General features: G+C 60.0%; 2 protein-coding genes across 3 annotated transcripts; both read right to left on the bottom strand.

Moving 5' to 3' along the window:
- Positions 1-2,885: 2,885 nt before the first annotated feature.
- TNNT1 (troponin T1, slow skeletal type) lies at positions 2,886-11,300 on the bottom strand. The gene is made up of 13 exons (XM_059667340.1): positions 11,269-11,300; positions 11,130-11,143; positions 10,423-10,455; positions 10,143-10,175; positions 9,330-9,351; positions 8,071-8,134; positions 7,657-7,773; positions 7,317-7,394; positions 6,045-6,158; positions 5,601-5,710; positions 3,955-4,045; positions 3,792-3,832; positions 2,886-3,025 (listed from the first exon to the last, which is right to left on the bottom strand). Exons 1-13 carry the CDS (start codon positions 11,298-11,300, stop codon positions 2,980-2,982), a joined length of 795 nt encoding a protein of 264 aa, XP_059523323.1. The 3' UTR covers positions 2,886-2,979.
- Positions 11,301-14,322: 3,022 nt separating this feature from the next.
- Positions 14,323-18,250, bottom strand: TNNI3 (troponin I3, cardiac type). 2 transcript variants are annotated; one of them, XM_059665464.1, is made up of 7 exons: positions 18,097-18,250; positions 17,634-17,714; positions 17,102-17,143; positions 16,722-16,853; positions 16,062-16,151; positions 15,373-15,549; positions 14,323-14,448 (listed from the first exon to the last, which is right to left on the bottom strand). In XM_059665464.1, the coding sequence occupies exons 2-7, from the start codon at positions 17,688-17,690 to the stop codon at positions 14,365-14,367; spliced, it is 582 nt and encodes a 193-aa protein (XP_059521447.1). In that variant the 5' UTR covers positions 17,691-17,714; positions 18,097-18,250; the 3' UTR covers positions 14,323-14,364. The 2 variants fall into 2 exon arrangements, with proteins under 2 accessions (XP_059521447.1, XP_059521448.1); XM_059665465.1 differs by lacking the exons at positions 17,634-17,714; positions 18,097-18,250 and having other exon boundaries at positions 17,102-17,395.
- Between the last annotated feature and the right edge of the window lie 334 nt (positions 18,251-18,584).

The following is an 18,584-nucleotide window of genomic DNA, read 5'->3' as shown; positions in this document are numbered from 1 at the left end:
GTAGTCCAGTCCCTACACACCCCTGCAAGCCATGCTGGGATTTGTAGTTCAGGGCGAGTGGTCTCATACCTAGCACTATGAAGCACGAAATGATCCTCACTTTAAGTATCCTGCAGTCACTCTGAGACCAGAATAAGACACATAGAAAGGGGCTGAAATCTGGACAGAAGCAACAGACTCTACCCACTCTGAAGTCCTTGGGCCTGTGCAAAGAAATAAACTACAAATCCCATGAGGCTTTGGGAGGACCAGCCATTGATACAAAAGGGCATACCAGTCTCGATGTCTCTTGGGATATGTAGTCCTCAGCCTCACTCTTCTCATGCACCTATCAACCTCCTTAGACAGTAAATCATCCATAGGTTGCTAGATGTGTCTCCATGCCTGTGCATACTGTGACACGCTATAATCATGTGCATTTGCAATTGTGTGTGTGGCTGGGTCGGTGCCTCTGCTTACGGCGTCCATAAGCTTTGGTGTACAATCCATCTGCATTTCTGTGTCACTGTGACCATTTGTTTGTGGGAGACACAATTTGAGGTATCTGCTCAACCCACAGAAGGATCTGCAGGACGCGCTCCCACCATAAGCTCTCTCAGCAATTTTTAATCGACTTTAACTTCTATTTTAAAAATTCTATTCCATCCCCATGGTTAAGAATTCCAGCTGTGCCCTAACCAGTTTGGCTCAGTGGATTGAGCGTCGGCCTGCGAACTGAAGGGTCCCGGGTTTGATTCCAGTCAAGGGCATGTACCTTGGTTGCAGGCACATCTCCAGTGGGGGGGGGGGGGGGGGGGGCGCAGGAGGCAGCTGATCGATGTTTCTTTCTCATCGATGTTTCTAACTCTCTATCCCTCCTTCCCTCTCTGTAAAACATCAATAAAATATATATTTTCTTTAAAAAGAATTCTAGCTGTGGCTTAGGCAGTCCTGAGTTGGAACCTCGTCTCGCCCCCCCCTCCTAGCTCTGGGACCTGGCCCAGGCTCGCCATCTCTGGGGCTGTCGAGGCAGCGGGTGTGCAGTATCTGATAGGTGCAAGACGTTGGCTGTGTGCAGGCATTTTCAGACTCCACTCCTTAAATTCTCTTCTGCCCTCAGTCCTGTTTTCTCTCAGTGCCAACCCTGGAGTATCGATGCTTGACCTCGGAGCTGCAGGCTCTCCTCACTGCTGGTGAAAATAACCTCAATGGTTTCAAATAATAATAATAATGATGATGATGATGATGATGATGATGATGTTGTTCCCGCCTGGCTGTTGTGACTCGGGTTGAGCGTCAGCCCATAAACCAGGAGGTCATGGCTCAATTCAAGTCAGGGCACAGGCCCGGGTTGCAGGCTCAATCCCCAGGGAGGGTGATGGGGGGCCGTGCAGGAGGCAGCCGATCAATGTTCCTCTCTCATTGACGTTTCTATCTCTCTCTCCCTTTCCCTTCATCTCTCTAAAATCAATTAAAATATACATATATATATTTTAGCCCTAGCCAGTTTGGCTCAGTGAATAGAGCATTGGCCTGCGGACTGAAGGGTCCCAGGTTTGATTCTGGTCAAGGGCACATGTCAGGGTTGTGGGCTCGACCCCCAGTAGGGGGCGTGCAGGAGGCAGCCGATCAATGATTCTCATCATTGATGTCCCTCTCTCTCTCCCCCTCTCCCTTCCTCTCTGAAATCAATCAATCTATATATATATATATTTTTTTTTTTTTTTTTTTTAAAGAATGAAAAAAGTTGTTCCCTCTTTCCCTGCTGGTCCGCATCATAAAGACGGTTCAGATCCAGGGATGAACCGCGAATGTCTGAGGGGGAGCTGCCTGGTGTGGAAACAGGGCTAAGCACGTGACCAGTCAGCTCTGGCTCCTCTGGCTCCTGGCAGTTGGACACAGCTCTTGCGAGAGCCGCTTGCACAAAAGGGCCTGTTGCGTGTGAGAGGGAAGTGCGCGGTGAGACGCCAGGGCTGGCCGCTGGGGCGGCTGCTGGAGCGCTGACCGTCCTGGCCAACGCAGGCTGCTCATGCTCATCAAACACACCGCCGTCTGCATGGCTCATCCACCAGCGATTCTGTCTCCCGGCTGCTGGGGTCTGGACGCCTGAGAGCGGGAGCCAGCGTGGGGGGCTCAGGTGAGAGCCCGCCTCCTGGCTTGTAGGCAGTCACCTTCTCGCTGTGTCCTCACATGGTGGAGGGAACGCTCTGGTCTCTTCATCCACTTCTCAAAAAGCCTAGCCCGGCCCGTGTGGCTCAGTGGTTGAGCGTCGACCTATGAACTTGGAGGTCATGGTTCGATTCCCTGTCAGGGCACATGCCCCGGTTGCAGGCTCCATCCCCAGTGGGGGGCGTGCGGGAGGCAGCTGATCCATGATTCTCTCTCATCATTGATGTTTCTCTCTCCCTCCCTCTCCCATCCTCTCTGAGATCAATATAAACATATTTAAAAAAATAAAAAGCCCTAATCCCACCATAGGGGCTCCACTCTCAGGACCTCATCTGATCCTAGTCACCTCCCAGGGGCCCCACCTTCACACACCATTCATGGGGGGGCAGGGCTTCAACATATGGATTTGGGGGGGGGACACAAACCTTAAGTCCATAGCACTTACACCTGGACAGACGCAACACCCTAGAAACATAGCCTCAGATGTGAAGGGGCTAGCCTGGCTGCGTGACTCAGTTGGCTGGAGTGTCACCCCATACACCAAAGGGTTGTGGGTTCGATTCCTGGTTAGGGCACATGCTGGGGTTGTGGGCTCGATCCCCAGTGTGGGGCGTGCAGGAGGCAGCCAACCCATGAGTCTCTCTCATCATTGATGTTTCTCTCTCCCTCCCTCTCCCTTCCTCTCTGAAATCATCACAAACATATTTAAAATAACAATAATAATAATAACAACGACCTCAGCAGGTGCCCGTGGGCGGAGCCTTTATTCAGGACACAGACGGGACAAGAACTCCAGGGGCTGCGATGCCTCGGGGTGGCCGCCCCCCATCCTCACTTCCAGCGGCCTCCGAGGCGGCCCTTCGCTGCCCCCTTCCGGCTGCGGGAGAAGGAGGGGGTGTCAGGAGGGAGGGCTGCTCAGACCTCTGAGATGGGACCCCCAAGAGGCCCGCCCTCCATGCCCAGAGGAAGAGGCAGAGGCGGGCGAGTGCAGTCTCATCGGGGTTCGCTGGCTGGGGCGGTGGGGTTCATGCTCAAAGACCCCAGAGTCACGTGGAGTGGGTGTCCGTGCTGAGTTGAGGTGCTGGGGGGGGTGCTGCTGGGGGCCACGTCCATGACTGGGGCCGTGTCTCTGCTCTGGGGCCCTGTCCTGGGCCCGGGAGGGTGTAGGGCAGCCTCTGGGGCCGCCGCCCACTGGAGGCCAGGAGCACCAGGCAGGGGGGGCGGCCAAAAGCAGGCTGGCCTTTGCCTGAAGTCCCCTGAGGGGCAAGGTCACCCCCATCCTTGAGAACCCGTGACTTAGAGGGACATGGCCCTGGCTGGTGTGGCTCAGTGGATAGAGCGTCGGCCTGCGGACTGAAGGGTCCCGGGTTCCATTCTGGTCAAGGGCACATGCCCGGGTTGCGGGCTTGATCCCCAGTGGGGGGCGTGCAGGAGGCAGCTGACCAATGATTCTCTCTCATCATTGATGTTTCTCTCTTTCTCTCCCTCTCCCTTCCTCCTGAAATCAATTTAAAAAAAATAGGGGGACATGGCGATGGTGATGGAGGCCCCAGCAGAGAGAAGTGACGGGGGACGAGGGACAAAGCCAGAGGAGGGGGCGGAGGGCAAGAGGGAGCGAGGGCGTGGGGCTCAGTCACACTTACAACTTCTGGGCGTGGCTGATGCGATTGTAGAGCAGGTTGATCTGCAGAGGGAGGGAGGGCGATGCTGGGATGGCGGGGGACAGGCCCATCCACCTGCCCGTCCACCCGCCCGCCTGGCCCTGCCCCAGCCCGGGCCCCGGGCCCCAGGCCAGCCGGGTCTCACCTCGTACTTCTGCTGCTTCATCTTCTCCATCAGGTCAAACTTCTCGGACTCCAGCTGGTGGATCCAGTCCGACAGTTCCTGGGCCTTGGCCCTGGGGGGTGAGACGGGGGTCAGGACGGGCCGGGCCCCGCCCCGGCTCAGAGAGGGCAAGGGGGCTGTCCGCAGCCACACAGCGCGACTCGGGATGTGGTATTCCTTTAGCCGGTGCGGTAACATTTGAGGGGGAGATGCTCAACGTGAGTCGAAGCAAAGGGTTTGAAAATCTCAGCCCGCTCTCTCCCGGCCCTGAATGGAGACTCACATTCCCCCAACCTGAGAATGAGGTCATGGCGAGGGACCCGGGCTCTGGAGTGGCCCAGCCCAGCGGGCGTGGCTCAGGGGTTCAGCATTAACCTATGAACCAGGAGGTCTGGTCAGGGCACATGCCAGTGGGGGGCGTGCAGGAGGCAGCCGATCAATGATTCTCTCTCATCATTGGTGTTTCTGTCCCTCTCCCTTCCTCTCTGAAATCAATATATATATTTAAATGTAGAAATAAAACTGGGAAAGAGCTCTGGCCAGTTTGGCTCAATGGTTGGAGCGTTCCAGTCCAGGGCAAGTACCTCTGCTGCAGGCTGCACCCCCAGCCCTGGTGTGGGTGCGAGCAGGAGGTATACTTTTTTTAAAAAAAATATGTTTTATTGATTTTCTACAGAGAGAAAGGGAGAGGGATAGAGAGTTAGAAACATCGATGAGAGAGAAACATCGATCAGCTGCCTCCTGCACACCCCCCACTGGGGATGTGCCCACAACCAAGGTACATGCCCTTGACCGGAATCGAACCTGGGACCCTTCAGTCCACAGGCCGGTGCTCTAGCCACTGAGCCAAACCAATCAGGGCGAGGAGGTATACTTTTATTGATTTACAGAAGAGAAGACGGGAGAGGGATAGAAACATTGATGAGAAAAAAAAAAAAAAAAGAAACATTGATGAGAAAGAATCACTGATCAGCTGCCTCCTGCACGACCCCTAATGGGGATCCAGCCCGCAGCCTGGGCATGTGCCCTGACCGGGAATTGAACCAGGGACCTCTTGGGTCGATGTTAAACCAATGAGCCACACTGGCCGGGTGCCAAATGTATTCTTTTTTTCTTTTAAATATACATTTTTATTGATTTTAGAGAGGAAGGGAGAGGGGGAGAGAGAGAGAGAGAGAGAAACATCAATGATGAGAGAGAATCATTGATTGGTTGCCTCCTGCATGATCCCTACTGGGGATCAAGCCCACAACCTGGGTATGTGTGCTTGACTGAAATCGAACCCAGGACCCTTCAGTACAGAGGCCAATGCTCTATCCACTGAGCCACACCAGCCAGGGCCCAACTTATTCTTAACTGATAAAAGTCTACCGCCCTGAGCTGTTGTAGGGTGAGACAACGGATTTAAAATATCATCTTGCTGACCTTCACTCACAGGTCTCGGCACCCACAAAGAGTGGGCCCTGTATCCGTGACATGTTTCACAGAGGAGGGAAGCTACAGGGGTCCAGAGAGGGGGAGACACTGGCCCAAAGCCACACAGCACCCAGCGCCTGCGCCCCGGATCTGGAGGGGGGTCCCGAGCTCCCTGTCTCACACCCGGGCCCCCCCACCTACCCCCCACCTACCGGAGCTGCTCCTCGCCCAAGTGGTCAATGTCCAGAGGCTTCTTCCGCTCAGACAGGATGCGAAGCTTCGTCTCCCGCCCGGTCTGCCGCTTCCCCCGCTTTTGTTCTGCCTGAGGATTGGGGAGGGGGCGCCTTGAGTTGGGGTATGAATCCTCCAGATGGCTCCCCACGTCAGCACCCAGGCGCCCGGGATCCAGGCCGCCATCTCCCCCAGGACCTCAGGCATCCAGGCCCCCAGCCCCTCCTCCCTCAGACCCAGGTGCCCAGGCCCCCAGCCCCTCCTCCCTCAGACCCAGGAGCCCAGGCCCCAGCCCCTCCTCCCTCAGACCCAGGAGCCCAGGCCCCCAGCCCTCCTCCCTCAGACCCAGGAGCCCAGCCCCCAGCCCCTCCCTCAGTCACCTCCTCCCTGGGCACCCAGACCTCAGGCCCGGCAGCTGAGCTCACCTTGACCAGGTAGCCCCCGAAATGGGCCCCCATGTTGGACAGGACCTTCTTCTTCTTGGCGTCATCCTCAGCCCGCTTCTTGGCCTCCTCCTCTTCCTTCCGCATTTTCTCCTCCTGCGGGAAAAGGGGTTCAACCCCAGGCCCGACCTTCCCCCTTTGCTCCTGGCCCCTGCCTCCCTCATCAGATATCCCCGACCCTTCTGACTCCCTCCCGCCAGCACCCCGGTGAGGGCACTGAGCCCACCCGGGTCACCCGAGACCTCCCCGTCTCCAGCCCCTCAGCCACATCGGCAAAGTCCCTTTTCCCGCGGAAGGCCCCAGGAATCAGGGGGTGAGCTGCTTGGGGACACCCTTATTCTGCCCCCCGCACCGCCCCACTCCCGGTCCTTAAAAGTGGTCCTAGCGGGCGCTTCCTGGATGCCACCACAGATCGCGGTTCCAAGGCCTGAAGCCATGGGCGCGTTCCAAACACTCTCACCAGCTAGGGACAGGGGACCACTCCAGTCCGCCGGGGACAGGCGGGATGCAGGATTATCAGGGCTCAGACCAGGGAAGCTCCCCGCAAGCAGGGATGAGCTGGTCACCCAGACATGCGTGGAAAGATGGGAAAAGAAACACTGGGTCTTTAGGATAGTACTAGAGGCCCAGTACACGAAATTTGTGCACAGGGAGGCTCCCTAGGCCTGGCCTGCAATCAGGGCCCATCTCCCTGCCCCCCACCGTAGCCCCCACTTGCCCTCTGTGGGGGGGTCAACTGGCAGGGCAATCAGGCCCCAGGGCTGCCTGCGACCACTGCCACCCACCCCCGGTTCCCGGTTCCGGTTCCCCATTGGGTGATTGGGGCCTGTGGGCTGGGGGCAGCTCCTGCATTAAGCATCTGCCCCCTGGTGGTCAGTGCGCATCGTAGCTGACCAGTTGCTCCGAGTCCAGTCGATTTGCATATTATGCTTTTATATAGATAGATAGATAGATAGATGGATAGATAGATGGATAGATAGATATAGGTAGATGATAGGTAGATTTGTTTGAGTTGCTTGATCCAGCCATGCCTGAAGCAGGCTCGCCCTAGACTTTTGTTTGACAGGAGCCAATAGAACTTTCTTCCTGCTGAACCCGGCCTGGGTTGGGGTTCCTGTTCCTTCCACCTGAAAGGTCCTTGAGTAACACAGCGCCAGGACCTTGGGGGGACCCCAGAGAATATCATGAATGGAAACTGGAGAGCCCAGCTCAGCGCACGAAGGAACATTGGGGCTCCCCCAGGGAGGCACCCACCGCCAGCCGGGCCTGCCGCTCCCGCTCCTTCTCGGTTCTGAAGCGCTGCTGCTGCGCTCGCTCCGCCCGGCGCCGCTCCTGGGGGGCGGAGAAGAATGAGGGGGTGCAGGCGCCACCACCCACCCGCGATCCCCCACCCCGCAGTCAAGGTCCAGAGCAAAAAAAAAAAAAAAGTGCACACGTTTGCGTGTGTCCAGACGTGGGTCCATTTCCTAATGTTTCGGCCTCGGGACGGTATTGGCCAGGACCTGTTCTCCGTTATCCCCCCAAGACCCAGAGGATGGCACCACCCGGCGGGGGAGGGAGGACTTGGGGGGGCCCCACCGCCACCCCAACTCACAATGCGGTCTTTCAGCGCAATGAGCTCCTCCTCCTCCTTCTTGCGCTGCTCGAAGTGCACGTCGATGAGCGTCTGCAGCTCCAACAGGTCTTTCTCCATGCGCTTCCGGTGGATGTCCTGCAGGACGCGGCGTGGGAGCCCCATCATTCGGGTGGGAACCCCATCATTCCCGTGGGAGCCCCATCATTCTCGTGGGGGCCCCATCATTCCGGGGCAGCGCCCCTGAGGCCCAGGAGGGGCGCCCTTCCCCGCAGGAATCCGCGGCGTTGACAGTTCACAAAATGCCCAGCAGGTGGCAGCAAAGCACCGTGTTCGGACCCTACTTGGCTTTTTTCTTCTTTTTTCTAATTTGCATTAAGGCAGCCTAAGGGTTTGCAGCTGCTGGAAGGCGGAGGGGGGAGGGGAGTTACTTACATCGAAGTCCACACGTTCCCCTTCCGGGATCTTCGGGGGGATCAGTGGAGGTACCACGGGGCGGCTGGGGGCACGGGGAAGAAGAGGAAGACGGTGAGGGTTGGGGGTCCCTGATACTCCCCGCCACCAGCTATCCGGGTTCTGGGCACCGGCGAGGTGCCTGGTCCCAGTGCCAGGGACTGTCAGGGAAACGCACCTCTGATTTCCAGGACTTGCTACAAACAAACTACTCTCACGTGTTATGTTAATTGCATGTTGCAATGATGAAATGTCACAGATCACAGGTTGAATAAATATGATATTGAGATTAGCTGGGCCGGTGTGGCTCAGTGGTTGAGCGGCCACCTGTGCGCCAGGAGGTCCCGGGTTCGATTCCCGCTCAGGGCACCTGCCCGGGGTTGCAGGCTCCATCCCCAGTGTGGAGCCTGCAGGAGGCGGCCGGTCCATGATTCTCTCTCTCTCGCTCTCTCTCTCTCTCTCTCTCTCTCTCTCTCTCTTTTTTAATATATTTTATTGATTTCTACAGAGAAGGGAGAGGGATAGAGAGACAGAAACATCGATCAGCTGCCTCCTGCACACCCCCTACTGGGGATGTGCCCGCAACCAAGGCACCTGCCCTTGACCGGAATCGAACCTGGGACCCTTCAGTCCGCAGGCCAACGCTCTATCCACTGAGCCAAACCGGTCAGGGCCATGATTTCCTCTTATCATTGATGTTTCTCTCCATCTCCCTCCTCTCTGAAATCAATAAGAATATTTCTGGGAGGAGGAAAAAGATTAGTTCTATGTGTTTTGTCTTACTTTGTAAAATATTTTCAAATAGATTTTATTGATTTCAGAGAGAGAGGGAGATAGAGACATCAATGATGAGAGCAAATCACTGATCGGCTGCCTCCTGCACGCCCCCTAGTGGGGATCGAGCCCACAACCAGGCATGTGCCCTTGACTGGAATTGAACCTGGAACCTTTCAGTCTGCAGGCCAAGGCTCTAGCCGCTGAGCCACACCGGCTAGGGTAAAAATAGTCAAATTTCAGGTTACTGGTACATGCAGAGCTTGCATTATATTTGTATTGGGCGGGGCTGCAGGGGTGCGGTCATCCCTCCCTCCTCCCTCCTCCCTCCTCCCTCCTCTCTCTCTCTCTCTCTCTCTCTCTCTCTCTCTTTCTCTCTCTTCCCTCCCACCCTATCTCTGAAGGTGGGCTACATACTCAGGAGGATGTGACTGGGGGACACACACACACCCCCGCTAGGATCTCACCTTGGTTTGGGGCGCTCCTCCTCTGGTGAAAGGATGCAAAGAGAGAATTAGGCAGAGCTCATGGGGGGCTGAGGAGGGAACCCCCAAGCCTTGCCCCTGGGAGCCCAGTTCCCTCCTCCAGCCGCTCTGGGGGGTCAGGGAGGGCAAGGGGGGGGACGGGGGCAGGGAAACCAGGGTGGCCGCAAAGGAAAACAGAGGGTCACACGCATCATATATACATTCAGAACCGGCATGGGGACCCCTCCCGCCTTTCTGGGCACCCAGCAGCCAAGCCCCAGACCCCAGGCCCTCCCCCTTCGACATACCCAGAGCTCCTGCCCTCCTTCCTCCGGACCTAGTGGTGCAGGGCCCACCCCCCCCCGCAAGCCCTCTCTTCATTCGGGGTCCCCAGCCCCCAGCCCGGGCTGGGGGGGGACACAGGCACCCAGACTCCGGGCGCCTGACCCTTCTGCAACCCAGGCCCTGACCTTCGAATGTATATGGAGCAGAAAAATGGCAGCCGGGATCAGGGGTGAAGGTGGGGGGCGGGTGCCTCCCCGCAAACACCCAACCCTTCTGTAAGCTCCCCTCCCGGCGGGGAGGGGGCGGGGAGAAGGCTTGGGTGTCGGTCCCTTTAAGGAGGAAGGGAAAGGGTTCCAGTCGCCGCGGGGCGATTCCCTTCCCGACCGCCAGGGGGCGCGCGCGCTCGCGGCTTAAAGGACCGCGTTCCGGGCGGGGCGGGAGAGAGTCCCCGGGGACGTCTGGTTCCCGAGGATATCGGGGTGCGGGGGGAGCCCCGAAATCATTCTCGGGAAGCGAAGCCGCCGCGGTTACCTCGCTCTACCACCGGCTCCGGCTCCTCGGGGGCTGGGGAGGCGCAGGGGAGAAGCGAGGGTGGGGGAGGGAGGTGCGGGGAGGGGGAGCGGCCACGCCGGGGTGCGGGGTGCGAGGTGCGGGGGGAGAGAGGGGAGAGGCTGTTAGAGGAACTGAAACCCAGGCCATCGGGGCCCCCACCCCGGCTGCCACCGGGGGACAGAGGTCCCCGCCCCCCCAGACCTCCCTCCCCCACCCCGGCCCCGCGTCCAGCTCCAGCCGGCGGGGTCCGGGGCCTCACCTTCCTCCTCCTCCTCCTCGGCAGCCTCCTCCTCTGGAAGGGGTGGGGGGCAAAGGGGAGAGGCCGTTAGGCGGGGGTCGGCAGAGACTGGGGGTGCGGGGTGTGGGGGGCACCGAGCTTTCCCACTGGCCACGCGGAGGTCGCGCTGGGAGCGCCCAGCCTCCCTGATGGCTCAGTGGGTGAGCGGCGACCTAGGAACCAGGAGGACCCGGGTTCGATTCCCAGTCGCGGCACAGGCCCCGGGTGTGGCTCCATCCCCACTAGGGGGCGTGCGGGAGGCAGCCGGTCCATGATTCTCTCTCATCATGGATGTTTCCCTCTCTCTCTCCCTCTCCCTTCCTCTCTGAAATCAATAAACATACATTAAAAAGAAAAAAGAGCCGTAACCGGTGTGGCTCAGTGGATAGAGCGTCGGCCTGCGGACTGAAGGGTCCCAGGTTCGATTCCGGTCAAGGGCATGTACCTGGGTTGCGGGCACATCCCCAGTAGTGGGTGTGCAGGAGGCAGCTGATCGATGTTTCTAACTCTCTATCCCTCTCCCTTCCTCTCTGTAAAAAATCAATAAAATATATTTTTTAAAAAGAAAAAGAAAAGAAACAAGAAAAAGTTCGGGAAACCAGGAGGGTGGGCTCGCCGGCCCCTCTGCACCGCCCCTCCCCGGAGACCCGCCTGGTCTGCGCCCCCAAGGCTGGCGCCTCCCCACTCACCTTCGGGCTGCTCCCTGCAGACAGGGATGGGGGGAGGGAGGAAAGAGGGAGGAGAGAGAGTCAGACGCCTGGGAGGAGGGAGAGGGGCCCCCCTTCTCCAGCCCCCCCCCCCCCCCGCCCTCCTGCCAGCATCACTCACTCCTCATATTCCTGCTCCTCGGTGTCAGACATCCTGGTGTGACCTGAGGACCACAGAGAACAGGGGGAGTTTGGGAGGGGGTCCCCAAGGAAGGGCTGGGGGCCTGGACCCCTGGGTCTGAGGGAGGAGGGGCTGGGGGCCTGGGCTCCTGGGTCTGAGGGAGGAGGGGCTGGGGGCCTGGGCTCCTGGGTCTGAGGGAGGAGGGGCTGGGGGCCTGGACTCCTGGGTCTGAGGCCTGTGGTTTGACTCCTGAGCCAAGTGAGGACACAGGGCTAGGGGAGGTGCGGGCCAGGCACGCCCCCCCATAACTCCCCCCCCCCCCGCCCCCAGCTGTCCTCTTTTGTCTTATGACACGTCCCTGGGAACCCGATCTGAGTGGGATTAGGAGAAGGCATTGGGGACAGAGGGCGCCTGAAGACAATAGCTGCCCCACCCCCAGGGGCTATTTTGGGGGGATGTCATGACAGGAAGACAGGGGACATCTCCTAAAAAGGGTCTCGCCTGTGTGTGTGGGGGGGGGGGCTCCTGGGAGAGGACACCCAAAGGCCAGGAGGCGGAGGTCCTCTCCCACCCCTGACCCCACCCCTCCGGTCTGGCTGGGCTCTTCCCACCCGTCTCCTTCACCTTCACCCCCAGCCTGGGGGGAGGCAGGGTGCCCCAAGAGCAGCGTCTCTCCTCAGGCCTCACCCTCACCCCTAAATAGGCCCCCCCAATCCCTGGCATCCCCCCGGCCCCGAGGTGCCTAAACCCCAGTGCCCACAGACCCTGACTCGCCCAGTGTATGGCTCACCAGGCCCGACCTGGACTCGGAGACCCCGGTTTGGCACCTCCTGAGCTCTGAAACCTCGCGATCGTGAGACCCCAACACCCGTGCCAACCTCAGAGCCCCAATTCCCGACGCCCCTGATGATGACACGAGAGGTTCCGCCCCCTCCAGTCGCAAGAGCACAGACCTTGACCCCTCAGCTCCTAGAACCCGGTTCGGACCCCGTGTCCCTGACCTCCAGGCCACTGGACTGACATCCAAGCCCAGACACCCCCAAGCTCTGAGATTCCCTGACTCCGGCTTCCGAGGGCCTAAGGTTATTTTCTGGGACCCCCCCAATCCAGGCGCCCCCATATTCTGTGTCCCCCAAAGCTCATCTCCAGGCCCCTCTGCCTCATGCCTCTTCTCCACACCCCGCCCAGATCATAGGAAGCCTTACCTAGGGCTGGGTCTGCAGTAGCATGAACGTGAGGGGCAGCTGCAGCACCCCTTTTATAGTGAGCAAGGCCCCGCCCCCGGGGAGGGAGAATTCCTTTCCCCAAACACTCGTCCCCCCACCCAGGCCCCCTCAGGCTGCCCTGCCCCCACTCAGGCTCCAAGTCAGTGATCCAGGCCCTGCTGGCTGCTGAGACCCTTCTGCACCCCATCAGCGCCTCCTGGGGGCTCAGGGCTGGGCCAGGGACCCCGTGCTCCCCACCGCCGGGAGGAGACACTACCCGAGGTGGCCCTCTCTGCTTTGCAGTCCCTGGGCTTAGCACACAGAGGCCCTTGGAGAATGCATTATTTTAAGAAATATATTTTTATTGATCTCAGAGAGGAAGAGAGAGACAGAAACATCAATGATGAGAGAGAAGCATGGATCAGCTGCCTCCTGCACGCCCCCACACTGGGGATGGAGCCCGGGCATGTGCCCTTGACTCAAATCGAATCCGGGACCCCGTGGTCCGCAGGCTGAGGCTCTATCCACTGAGCCACACCGGCCAGGGCGAGAATGCATGTGGATGAGGGGTGCGCGGACAGTTTCCCTTTCTGCGGCTCCTGTCCCCCTTTCTGTCTCTCTGTTTCTGTCTCTCCTTTGTCTGTGACTCTCCACTGTGTGTGTCTCCATCCATCTCTCTGGCTCCCCCTCCCTCCCCGCCCCCACCCTTTGTCTGCCACCGGGATTCCACCCTGGTGACAACAGGCGCTAAAGCAGGGAAGCAGGTGTGCGTGGGGGGAGGGGCGAGGGAGGGGTGTCAGGCCCGCACGACCTTATCCCCTGCCCCCCACCTCCATCTGACAGGGACCTTTTTTGGTATCTCCCTCCCTCCTCCCCTGCCAAGCCAGGACCTTGACCTCCAGGGGAGCCAGCCCTGGGGAGGGAGCGCCTCACCCCTCACCCGCCCCCCCCCAGCGCCTCATTCCTCACCCCCCCCCGCCTGTGGGTGTCTCTCCTCGCGCCCCCCCTCCCCCCCCCCCCCCGCCCATTGTCTGCAATGCCCTCTCCCTTTCTATGCATGTCTCCGCGTTTCCCTTTGGGCCTCTGTTTTGGGCTCTCCATGCGTCTCTGTTCTTCACTCTGAATGACCCTCCGAGAGTTCTTTTGCTTGTTTGTTATCCTCATTTGAGGATATTTTCCCAATGATGTTTCAGAGAATGGGAGAGAGGAGGAGGAATAGAGAGAGAGAGACATCGATGTGAGAGAGACACATGGATTGCTTGCCTTCCGCACTCGCCCCAACCTGGGGCTGGGGATGGAAGCTGCAGCCAGGTCGGTGCCCTTGGCCAGGAATCAAACTCAAGATCTGGCAGTGCTGGGACCAGAGCTCTAACCATTGAGCCACCAGCTGAAGTTCTCTGTGTGTCCCTGTCGCTGCATCTGTGGGTGCCTGTGTGTCTGCCTCTCTTGGTGCCTGTCTCCTGGTCTCCTGGGTGTCTGTCTGTGACCCCCTGTCTGTCTCTCTCTGGCTCTGTGTCCCTGTCCCTCCCCCCCCCTTTTGAGCTCCTCTGGGTCTGTGTCCCTGCAGTCACCCCTCCGGGGGCCCTCATTTCTGTCTCAGCTCCGTCTCCCTGCCTGCCTGTCTCTCTCTCCGGTTTCCGGTCCTTTGCACTTCTTCCCATGAATCCAGCTTCCCCCTCTCTCTTCCATTCTGTGTGTGTCCGGGTCTCAGCATCCCTGTGCCCTCCACCCAGGGCAGAGGAGCCCAGAACGCCCCCTGCTGGAGACCCAGCTCTGCCCTGATGTGCCTGTGGCTTCCGGACTCCCACACCCAGGCCCCCGCGTGGCAGGCACACACACACAGCCTCTGCCAGCTCAGACACAGCTTTATTCCTCAGGGTGGGCGGGAGGCTCAGCCCTCAAACTTCTTCTTGCGGCCCTCCATGCCGCTCAGCAGATCGATGTTCTTGCGCCAGTCTCCCACCTCCCGGTTTTCCTGGGAAACGGGGTCAGAGGTTAGAATGTCTTCCCTCAAATATCCTCCGACTGCCCTCCAGCCCGCGGGGCCATTCTGCACATCTGACCAAGGGTCTGGGGCTGGAGCGCTCCCTGCCCCTCAACATCCCATCCACATTGATCCATGCACTTCCTGTTTCCCTCCTGCACTTCCTGCCTCCCTCCTGCACTTCCTGTCTCCCTCCTGCACTGCCTATCTCCCTCCTGCACTTCCTGTCTCCCTCCTGTACTTCCTGTCTCCCTCCTGCACTTCTTGTCTCCCTCCTGCACTTCCTGTCTCCCTCCTGCACTTCCTGTCTCCCTCCTGCACTGCCTGTCTCCCTCCTGCACTGCCTGTCTCCCTCCTGTACTTCCTGTTTCCCTCCTGCACTTCCTGTCTCCCTCCTAGATTCCCTGTCTCCCTCCTACACTTCCTGTCTCCCTCCTGTACTTCCTATCTCCCTCCTGCACTTCCTGTCTCCCTCCTAGATTCCCTGTCTCCCTCCTGCACTTCCTGTCTCCCTCCTGCACTTCCTGTCTCCCTCCTGAATTCCCTGTCTCCTTCCTGCACTTCCTGTCTCCCTCCTGCACTTCCTATCTCCCTCCTGCATTTCCTGTCTCCCTCCTGTACTTCCTATCTCCCCCTGCACTTCCTGTCTCTTTTCTCTCATGCACTTCCTGTAACCCCCATTCCCATTCTGACTCCATGCTACTTCCCTTCTCCTAATGCACTTCTAGTCTCCCCCACCTACTTCCTGTCTTCCTGTTGCACTTCCTGTGCCCCTCCTCTACTTCCTGTTGAAGATTCCCTCACCAGAGTCTTCTCCCCAAAATTCCAAAAGTCCTTGCCCTCAGGCCAGGCCCTGGGACCGCTGCCCCCACACCCTCGCCGCTGGGTCCCCTTTCCGGGCCCAGCCACACTCACCTTCTCCGTGTCCTCCTTCTTCACCTGCTTGAGGTGGGCCCGCAGGTCCAAGGACTCCTTAGCCTTGGTCCCCAGCAGCGCCTGCATCATGGCATCCGCCGAGATCCGCACCCGCCGCAGGGTGGGCCGCTTGAACTTGCCCCGGAGGTCAAGGATCTTCTGGGTCAGATCTGCGATCTGGGGGGGTGGGGGGGGCAAGGGGAGGTGGAGACCTCTCCCTCCACTTCCCCCTCCCCCCACTCCTCCACCCTCCCCTGGCCTCCTATCCCTACCCAGGCCCCATCCAGGCTTTTCCTAGCTCAGGCTCCCACTGCCTCTGGGGTAAAATCCCAGCTCTTCATCCCCACCTGGAAACCCTCCCAGATCCTCCCAGCCACATCTTTCTGAGAACCAGTGACACATCCCCGCCCAGCAACTGGCATCTCACGGTTCACAGTCCACACCTCAGCTCCTTTACCAACACCTGGCGCTCCAGGCACACATTTCACATGTTTTCTGCTGTCCCACCTCCCCTGCCTGGAACAGCCGGGCCTGGCCATATGGTAGCCAACCTTCTGCTCGCTCGCTGCCAGACTCACGGAGCTGACCTGGGTCCCCTGGTATCCTCCACCACAAGGGGCCAGGCTGAGACCACAGCCCCAGGCACTGCCTCACACCCTGACGGGACCCGCAATGCCCATGCCTCCCACCTCCGTGATGTTCTTGGTGACTTTTGCCTCCACATCGTATCTCTCCTCGTCCACTTTGTCTATGCGGGCATGGAGCTGTCGGCACAAGTCCTGGTAAAGAAATGTGGCATATGCGGTAGGGGAAGGCTGAGGACCTGGACTCCTGGGTGTGAGGGAGGAGGGGCTGGGGGCCTGGACTCCTGGGTGTGAGGGAGGAGGGGCTGGGGGCCTGGACTCCTGGGTCTGAGGGAGGAGGGGCTGGGGGCCTGGACTCCTGGGTGTGAGGGAGGGGAGGGTGGGGGCCTGGACTCCTGGGTGTGAGGGAGGAGGGGCTGGGGCCTGGACTCCTGGGTCTGAGAGGCTGGGGGTGGATATCTGGTTGTGAAGTAGACTGAAGCTGGTCTCTGGGGAGCTGAGAACAAAGCCGAACTCCAGAGCCACTAAACCTGCGAATCTACAGAATTAGGGACAGAGGAACCGCCCTCTGGGTTTTGAGACTGTAGGCAGCTTGCAGGCCACTCACATGTCTGAACTCCTGAGGCTAAATATTGGGAGACCCGGCCCCCAAGGTCCTGAGCGGAAGGGGGAGGAGAGTGACTGTACCCGAGCCCCAAGATGCAACACTGGACAGAGGAGCCCAGGGCCTCGGGCTGAGCAGGGGACCCTGCTTCGAGCCTGTACCTGCAGCTCCTCGAAGCTCAGCCCGGCCACCTCCAGGGGCTGGCACCGCGTGCTCAGAGCGCGGCCCTTCTCCCCGCGCCGCTCCTCTGCCTCGCGCTCCAGCTCCTGCTTCCCTATCTGCAGCATCAGGGTCTGCGAGAGGAGGCTGGACCTCAACCCGCGGTGGGGAGCGGGAAGAAGACCCCCTGGAAGGCTGCCAGTCCTCTAATGCCAGCTCTGGCCTTCGGTCTTTCCGGGTCTCGCCCCCTCAAGGCCCAGCATTCCAAGGCTCGCCGCAAAGCCACGCCCCCAACACTCCAAGCCCCACCCACTCCCACATTCAAAGCCTCAAGCTCCGCCCCCCAGGGACGCCTAGGCTGCCTCCCCAGGCCGGGTCTCACCTTCAGCTGCAGTTTTCTCGAGGCGGAGATCTTCGACTTTTTCTGCGGGGATGACATGGAGAGAGGAAGGAGAAGGGAGGGGGGCGCACAGGTAGGCAGTGGGAGGGGCTTAAGAACCCGCCCCTCAAGCCATGTCCAGATTTGATCCCGCCTCCGATTCCAGCACTCGGCTTACGAGAGGCCACGCCTCTCAGTCCCAACCACCAATCAGAGCCTCTGACTCTGGGTCGGCCCCGCCCACCACCTCATACGCAACCGCGGTTCCCACGAGCAACGGAACTCCGCCCATAGGCAGCGCTCACCAATCCGAGCCCGGTCCGGTGCGAGACTCCGCCCATATGCAGCGCTCACCAATCCGAGCCCGGCCCGGTGCGAAACTCCACCCCTCAAACTTCCGTCATCCACAGGGGCTCCGCCCAAGGCCCAAACCCCGCCTCCCTGAAGGCCACGGCCCCGCCCCTTTTTCCCACGGTGCGGGGTTGCCTCCTAAGACTCTGAATCCCGGCCCCGCCCACCGCGCGGCCCGGCTCACCTTGGCATGCGGCTCGGTGGCGTAGGCGCGGTAGTTGGCGGAAGAGCGCCGTCGCATGGGAGCGGGTTGGGGTTCCCCAGCCTGGGATCAGGGGACCGAGCCGTGTCACCACCCGGACCCTCAGCCCCTCTCCCTGCCTCCCGCCCCGCCCGGGGGTCCAGCCCATCCCGCTCTCACCGCATCGCCGCTCCTGGGGGGAGAGAAAGCAGGAAAGGGGGTTCACGTTGGGCCTGTGGTCTGTCCAGTCCGTCTCCAAAGGGATCCCAGGAAGCCCCTCTGACCAACAGGTCCTGCCACCAGCTTCCCAGTCTCGGGTCCAAGGAGTCTGATTCCCAAACTCTTACCGCATCCCGACCTCCAGGATTCCTGACCCCCGACCCCCCTTCTCGGGCCAGGGGTCCAGCCTGCAGCCCTCACCCCTGCAGGAGATCGCCCACCTCCCCCTGCCTGGGGCTCAGGGGACCAGCTGCACTCACTCGTCCGCCATGCTGAGACTCCGGCCAGGAGCTGGAGGGGGCAGAGAAGGGACAAGAGGCTCTTGGAGAGTCAGCGAGGGGGCGTCCGGGGTGACCTTGAAGGCCCCAGGACTTCAGTCTCGTCCGGGCCGCTCAAGCCTCACTGAGGACACTGATAAAGGGCGAGGACAGCGACTAAATATACTGCTCCCCCCTCCCCCTGCCCAGGATGCGAGATAACGGGGCGCGTGAGGGGTGGGGCGGGCAGTACTCCAGCTAGATTATCCAAAAACAGAGTTGCCTGGGAATCTGGCCCCTTCACTCTGATAGAAGTCCAGGCCTCTAACACCTTCTCCCTCAGACCCAGGAGTCCAGGCCCCCAGCCCTCCTCCTCCTTCAGACCCAGGAGTCCAGGCCCCCAGCCCCTCCTCCCTCAGACCCAGGAGTCCAGGCCCCCAGCCCCTCCTCCCTCAGACCCAGGAGTCCAGACCCCCAG

Source organism: Myotis daubentonii, chromosome 15 (genome assembly GCF_963259705.1).
Source record: "Myotis daubentonii chromosome 15, mMyoDau2.1, whole genome shotgun sequence".
In the NCBI taxonomy this organism is placed as follows: Eukaryota; Metazoa; Chordata; class Mammalia; order Chiroptera; family Vespertilionidae; genus Myotis; species Myotis daubentonii.
The sequence above is the reverse complement of the archived record's forward strand: the minus strand, read 5'-3'. Positions and strand labels throughout refer to the sequence as shown.

What these genes read in the sequence shown, in the direction of transcription:
- TNNT1 (XM_059667340.1), bottom strand. Translation starts at nt 11,300, where the DNA reads ATGTCTGACACCGAGGAGCAGGAATATGAGGA. An exon ending in GAGGAGCGCCCCAAACCAAG is followed by an intron (nt 8,135 to 9,329) that starts GTGAGATCCTAG and finishes CCGTGCCCCCAG; the next exon opens with CCGCCCCGTGGTACCTCCAC. An exon ending in TCGGGGGCTACCTGGTCAAG is followed by an intron (nt 5,711 to 6,044) that starts GTGAGCTCAGCT and finishes CCCAATCCTCAG; the next exon opens with GCAGAACAAAAGCGGGGGAA.
- TNNI3 (XM_059665464.1), bottom strand. Translation starts at nt 17,690, where the DNA reads ATGCGACGGCGCTCTTCCGCCAACTACCGCGCCTACGCCACCGAGCCG. An exon ending in CGAGAAAACTGCAGCTGAAG is followed by an intron (nt 16,854 to 17,101) that starts GTGAGACCCGGC and finishes CTCCTCTCGCAG; the next exon opens with ACCCTGATGCTGCAGATAGG. An exon ending in TGAGCTTCGAGGAGCTGCAG is followed by an intron (nt 16,152 to 16,721) that starts GTACAGGCTCGA and finishes TTTCTTTACCAG; the next exon opens with GACTTGTGCCGACAGCTCCA.